This window comes from Pongo abelii, chromosome 15, assembly GCF_028885655.2.
Source record: "Pongo abelii isolate AG06213 chromosome 15, NHGRI_mPonAbe1-v2.0_pri, whole genome shotgun sequence".
Lineage (NCBI taxonomy): Eukaryota > Metazoa > Chordata > Mammalia > Primates > Hominidae > Pongo > Pongo abelii.
In genome coordinates, this window is record NC_072000.2 from 81,111,732 (window position 1) to 81,118,575 (window position 6,844).

General features: G+C 53.2%; 1 protein-coding gene across 11 annotated transcripts in view; it reads left to right on the forward strand.

Annotated features, from left to right (window-relative positions):
* LRRC74A (leucine rich repeat containing 74A) overlaps nucleotides 1–5,415 on the forward strand; it is a 44,058-nt gene extending 38,643 nt beyond the window's left edge. For 5 of the 11 annotated variants that reach the window (XM_054530869.2, XM_054530872.2, XM_054530875.2 and 2 more), the window contains 3 exons: nucleotides 984–1,091; nucleotides 2,450–2,590; nucleotides 5,147–5,415. In XM_054530869.2, the coding sequence (XP_054386844.1) occupies nucleotides 984–1,091; nucleotides 2,450–2,590; nucleotides 5,147–5,188 (291 nt within the window). In that variant the 3' untranslated portion in view covers nucleotides 5,189–5,415. The remainder of the gene's footprint in view (nucleotides 1–983; nucleotides 1,092–2,449; nucleotides 2,591–5,146) is intronic. The other 6 variants (XM_054530871.2, XM_002824966.4, XM_054530877.2 and 3 more) reach the window with 2 other exon arrangements.
* The last annotated feature ends 1,429 nt before the right edge of the window (nucleotides 5,416–6,844 follow it).

Consider the following 6,844-nt stretch of genomic DNA (forward strand, 5'->3'; position numbering starts at 1 on the left):
ATAGATAGAAGTTAGACAGATTGATGTCAGATAGATAGTTAAAAAGATAAAAGGGTCCACACCAAGATGTTACCTCTGTGTGGTCGTATTGGATTTACGGGTGATTTTTAAAATTTTCTTCTGCTAATCTAACATTGCCTTGCAATGTGAGTAATAATACAGTTGATCCTTGAACAACACGGGTTTGAACTGTGCCATTTCATCCACTTTTATGCATTTGGATTTTTTTCAATAAATACAGTCAGCCCTTCATACCTGTGGGTTCTGCATATGCAAATCTGGATCCAAAATAAAGTATTTGAGGAATGAGGAACCCACGGATATGGAGGGCCTGCCTTTTCATATTGGTGGATTTTGGTATCTGAGGGGGTCCTGGAACCAATCCCTTGCAGATATCAAGGGATGGCTATATTTTTTAAATGAAAAAAATGAAATATCCTTTTAAAAATATTCTAACAAAGTATGTTTCCATATGAGCATTGACGTGAAACTGTGAGAATCCTAGGAATTCACAGAGCCAGACCATCACACTATACAGCTGTGATTTAATCTTTTGATTTCTGAACATCCGCCCACCATCCACAGCACACCATCTATACCAGTGTTAACAGATTGCGTATGTAGATAATGATCACTGTCCCATCCCCTTGGCACTGCAGCGCCTGAACAGCCTTGACTTCGTCCTTCCACCTTTGGAATGGAGGGAGTGTCTGTGCGGAGCCAAGGGGCTCCTAGAAGCATGGCGAGCACACAGGAACCATCCTGGCATGCACCTTTGCCAGGCCTGGTGGGTCTGCACTCGGCTCTTGGTCTTAGGGGACGCCCAACACCCAGGAGACACAGGCTCCTCACCTTGGCCTTCTGCCCTTCTCAAACTTGCTAGGCCTGGAAGCATGGGCCGCCCTTTTGTGGGAGGGAAGGGGGACCTGGGATCATTGTTAGAAGACCAAGTGTTTGCTCCTGGTCTCTCCTGCTTCTCTCAGAGCTATGCAGACCAGCACAAAATCACAGTCGTGGACTTCTTCAAGAGCCTGAACCCTACTGGGACAATGAAGATGTCTGTGGATGAGTTCCAGAAAGTGATGATAGAGGTGTGCTGGGTCCTAGTGGCAACAGGCTGCGTGTGAGTGTGAGTTTGTGTGTCAGAGAGAGGGGAAAGGAGGAGAAGGAGCAAAAGAGCTTGTGAGCACTTCCTAGAGCTTCCTGGGACAGGCTATGGGACACTCCCCTCATTTATCTAGACCCAGAGGGGAACCTAAGACCTCCCTCTACCCCTGCTGAAGTCATTCCTGTGCTGTGGCTTGATGCCACCGGTGACCCGAGATGCCACCCAGAGACACATGTTCTATCTTGAGGTTCTTCTCCCCATTGCATTTCACTACTGGGCAGATAACAAAGGGCGTGAGAGAGGACACCACATCCCAAAGTCCCAACATTTCCACCTTGGGCCATATCATTTTCCTGAAATCTCACATTCCTCTCACTCCCCATGTAATAAAGGTACTGAAAGCCCCCTGTAACGCATACTTGAAGGGGTCTATCATCGGAGCATCCCAGGAGAGACCTGGGCCCTGCAGGAATAGGACTCCAGAGGAGAAGTTCCTGGGGCCCAGGCAGGGACGGATAAGGCAGTTGGTGCCCGGTGCCCGGTGCCCAGGCCGGGGGTGAACAGGCTGGCCAGGACTCAGCAGCGGGAAGTGAGAATGAACTTCACAGGATGCAAAGGAGAGTCCTGTTCCCTCCCCCGGTCACTCGCTCCACCTGACTCTGATCTCCTCCTCCCTTATTGCCCCCAGAAAGGGGAGGCCCTTTGGAGTCTGGACAATGACCCACGGGCAGGGAGCTTTTTCCAGCCCCTCCATGCTGTGGAATCAGTTTCCCCTGAGCTCTCAATCAGTTGCCCTCCAAGATCCCAGGAGGAGTGAGGCATTGTGTGGGGTGCGTGTGGTAGTGTGTGTGGGAGTGTGTGTGTGTGTTGGGGGATGGGGTGTGTGTGTGTGGTAGTGTGTGTGGGGTGTGTGTGTGTGTAGGGGGTAGGGTGTGTGGGGTGTGTGTGTGGGTGTGTGTGTGTGTGTGTGTGTTGGGGGGTGTGTGGGGGCTGTGTGTGTGTGGTAGTGTGTGTGTTGGGGTGTGTGGGGTGTGTGTGTGTGGGGTGTGTGTGTGTGTTGGGGGGTGGGGTGTGTGTGTATGTGTGGTAGTGTGTGTGGTGGGGGTGTGTGTGTTGGGGTGTGTGTGGGGTGTGTGTGTGTGGTGTGTGTGTGTGTGTTGGGGGGTGGGCTGTGTGTGTGTGTGGTAGTGTGTGTGGCGGGGGTGTGTGGCGTGTGTGTGTGGTAGTGTGTGTGGTGGGGGGGTGTGTTGGGTGTGGGGGGGGGTAGTGTGTGTGGGGGGCGTGCCTGGGGAGGGGTGAACAGAGTTCTATGAACTGCACGTGTTCCATCCACCTCCTCAGCAAAACAAGGTCCCTCTGAACCAGTACCAGGTCAGGGAGGTGATAAAGAAGCTCGATGAGAAGACAGGCATGGTGAACTTCAGGTCAGCCCAGGCCCCACGACGCTCCCCGTTCTCTGCAAGAGGCCCTGGCTGGGCTGATGTGAGCTCCTCCGGCTTTCCTGTCTACACTTTATTACTTGGGGCTTCACCCACCTGCCTGTTCCCTGCATGCCAAGGCTGGGCCCCGCTGTCTCCCCCCATTCTCATCCCCAGTTCACTTGTTTAGCGAAACTTGAGCCCAATCAGGGCTGCTGGCTGCTGGGCTGGATGCTGGGGATGCCAGCGGGAGGAGCCGGAGCCCACATTCACAGCCCAGGAGGAGGGCAGGCAAGGGAGCAGATCTTTAGGCCCTGGTGAGGTGAGAGGAGCCATAGGCGTGTGTACTAGGCGCCCCTGCATCCCAAAGAGGAAGTGTCGCTCAGGCGGTAGGCGGCAATGTTTCAGCCAAGTCTGGCAAGACAGAGACCTAGACAGAGGGCGGAGGCACACAAGCACCAAATGCTAACGGTGTGTTAGGGACTACAGGTCCCGCCACTCTGCCATGGCTTGGCGAGTGAGGGATGCTGTATCTTAGACTGAACTCCTTGAAGGGAGAGGACCGGTCCATGATGATGGTGATGCCAGTAAGCAACCCATAATGAGTCCCCACCACATGCCTGTCCTCTCCACTTGCCCAACAGGCATGCTCTGCAGCCCCCTGGTGCCCCATGGCAATGCTGCCATCACCCCACTTAGCAAGTGATGAAACAGAGCTCTAGAGAAGTGCAGCAAAGAAGCCAAGTTCACCAGGCGCAGTAGCCCATGCCTATAATCCCAGCACGTTGGGAGGCTGAAACAGGAGGATCACTTGAGCCCAGGAGGTCGAGACAAGCCTGGGCAAGATAGCGAGACCCCCATCTCTACTAAAAAACAAAAAACACATTAGCTGAACATGGCAGTGCATGCCTGAAGTCCCAGCTACTTGGGAGGCTGAAGTGGGGGCATTACTTGAGCTCAGGAGGCAGAGGCTACAGCGAGCTAAGATTGCATCACTGCACTTCAGCCTGGACGACAAAGTGAGACCCTGTCTCAAAAAGAAAAGAAAAGAAAAGCAGCCAAGTTCTCGCAGCTGGGAAGGGCAACTCTGGCCGAGACTCCAGGCCTGAGGGGTCCACACCTGTTCTGTCTCTCACTGCGCTAGACCTCCCAGCCCAGGCGCAGGACACAGTTGCCCCTGCCAAGCCTGGGTCTGCAGCTGGGCTCCCATCTGTCTCAGCGGCCCTGTGGCTGGCCTGTGTTCTTAAGAGCTTCTGTGGAACAAGGCCTCCCATCCGGCCCTGCCCCACGAGCCTTCTCCCAGTACCTCTTTCCTTTGCTCCATGAAAAGCGTCGTCCATGTGGAGAAACCGCGACGCAGACAAGAAAGGCAGCCAGACCCAGCTGCAAGCCCTGCTCTGTGGAACAAGGCTGCAGCTGTGCGTGGATCTCCTCTCCCTTTAAAATGGGGAGATAACTGTGGCACCTGGGAGGGGGCTGTAAGGAGTGAGTGGGGGAAATGCACACAGCGGCTGGCACAGGGGGCATCACCCGGTAGTGACACTGGCATCCAGCAAGAGGGCCCCAAAGGTGGCTCAGGCCCGCCCTGCTACCACCGGGCCTCCCACTCGTGTGCTGCTCAGCGGCCTGTCCCGTGCCTCCTCGCCTGCCCCCTACCTAAAGTGGCACCTCTTGTTCCTGGGGAAGCTGCTGGCAAGTGCCCATCTCAGAGGCTCCAGACCAGGTTCCATGTCCAGCAAAGTCCCCAGGTTTGCAGGCAAGGTCACATGGCCATCGAGAGACAGAACTGGGGTCTGGGTCCCTGAGTCTCAGCACCTGAGCAGGGAGCCCTTGGGGCCACTTCAAATTGCCTTTCAGATCACACACTGCCACTTTATCAGCTGTGACTGAAGAGCAGAGTTTTAATTTTTATTGTTGCATGATCCTTTTCATTTTTGTTTTATGTTACAAATAATATCTCATTGTAAAAATTCTAAATCCGGCTGGGCGTGGTGGCTCACGCCTGTAATCCCAGCACTTTGGGAGGCCAAGGCTGGTGGAGCATGAGGTCAGGAGTTCAAGACCAGCCTGGCCAAGATGGTGAAACCCCACCTCTACTAAAAATACAAAAATTAGCAAAAATTAGCCGGGTGTGGTGGCAGGCGCCTGTAATCCCAGCTACTTGGGAGGCTGAGGCAGGAGAATTGCTTGAACCTGGAAGGCAGAGGTTGCAGTGAACTGAGATCGTGCCATTGCACTACAGCCTGGGTGACAGAGTAAGACTCCATCTCAAAACAAAAAAAGAGTCTAAACCCACAGAAGTATAACAAGGAAAAAAAGTGAAGGTCCGTTTTTATCTCCCTCCATAGTTCACTCTGCCTCCCCAAAGGGCTCTTGCAAATGACCTTAGGTGCACATGTGCATGCCTTTCCCACATACTTATCATAAGTGTGTGTGTGCGTGTGCACACACATGCACACATGTGTAGTGGGGGAGATATAATGGTTAACAGCATGACCTCTAAGGCCAGAGATGGGTTTACAAATGGTCTCCTTTGGATTTAAGCCTGTCTTAATGTTCTCACCCATCAGCCATGAGGCTGTACGGGTGCTCAGCATCTTTCCCTTACCTTTCGTACCAGTTTCTTGAACACAATGAAGCCATAGCAACAAGTCTGGTCTAGAAAGAAGTCTCGGCGAGAGGAGTCCTCGCAAGTCGGATAGTGGCAGGGAGGAGAGCAAGAGGTGGCTGAAATCTCGATGGATAGATGCCGTGGCAGGGGCTGGGCACAAGCAAATAAAGTCTGGCTTGGTTCTGGGCGTCTTGGGCTGCTGGTGGTGTGCCCGTCACCAGGGGGGCCACCTTCTGCTTTCAGTGACCACCAGGGGACATGTCAATGCAGCCTCATTAAGAGCTAATCTACAATGCCTTGCTAATTGGGAACGTGATGGGGTTGCTAGGCAGCAGGGAAAGAGCCTCAGAGAGCAGGTCAGAGCACGAGGGCAGTCATCCTAGTGATTAGAACCTGAGTCCAGCGGAGACTTCCTTGGTGGGAGGCAGTGGCAGGGGGAACAGATGCTGAGGGAATGAGGGCAGGGGCCTTTAAGAAGCAAACAAATGCTGTGGGGTCACAAGGAGGGAGCCAGGACAGGAGACCAAGAGAGCGGGCATCTCATCCTGGCCACATGACCTTGGAGCCCCAGTGGCTCCCCTTGAAAATGGAGCAGCTGAAATAAAGCCTTCCCAGTCCTTTCTAGGAGTCTATCATTCTGCATTTCACCTTTAAATTCCTTGAGAAACTGGGGAGACAGGAAGAGCTTAGCAAAGGAAGAAAAGGAATAGCCAAGAACAGCATTCACTGATTAAGTGGGTGGAACAGGCACCTTCGGGGGTTTTGATTGATCTTACCGGACACCATTGTAGATTAGCAAGGCAGGAACTTTCTTGTGCGCCTCTGCAACCCCATGTAGTGCTTGGCACATAGCAAATGCTCAATAAACACCTGTGAAATGAACGAGCACATTCACCTGGTGATTGTTCGGGGTAAGTGGTGGAAAGTTGGTAAAGTTTAGGGGGCGAGGGAAGGCTGATATTCGGTAACCCACGCTTTGGTGCACCAGCGAAGGGTCTAGGAACCAAGTCACTATCCCTTGTGTTTCACTTGGCTTCACCAAGGGTGGAGGTGAACACCAAGACCCCTCTGCACATGCAGCGGAATCATTACTGGAAATAATTTATGTCCCCACTCATGTGCCGTATTCCCCCCCCTTTCTCTTCCTTATTAAAATCTTAGCCTTTGTGAGGTTTAGGGCCAGCATAGAAGTTTCTGGCAAGACTCATCTCTCCCTAGTGCACATTTCCCCCAGCCTAAGCTCACTGGGGAAAACAGAACTGAGGAGAAGAGTGAGAAGGGTGGGTCACAGCAGCCCTCAGAGGAGCTTCCCCAGCACTTCCGGGAGGAGAGGGAGGCCTTCAAGTCCAGCAGGACCTCAGAACAAGTAGCTGAGCTGTGCCCTGGAGGCTGACTCTTGGTCTGGGCTCCCAGCCTGGCAGAGCTCCCCTGCCCCAAACATAGCATGAGGGCATCAGAGCAGCAGCTCTGCAGGGACCCCCTGGGCTGGGACCAATGACCCCCAGCAATAATCAGTGTGGACTGGTGACCAATAGGTAGGGGGCCTCTCCGGACAAGTGGGTACCACAGAGGCTCAGTGGCACCACCCTGAGCATGTTCCTGAAATGGAATTTCCATCAACTGGGTGGATTAGGGGCTCAGAGTCAAAATGAGGATGATGAAAGGAATATAAAGAAACGCAAAGGCCAGGCGCAGTGGCTCATGCCT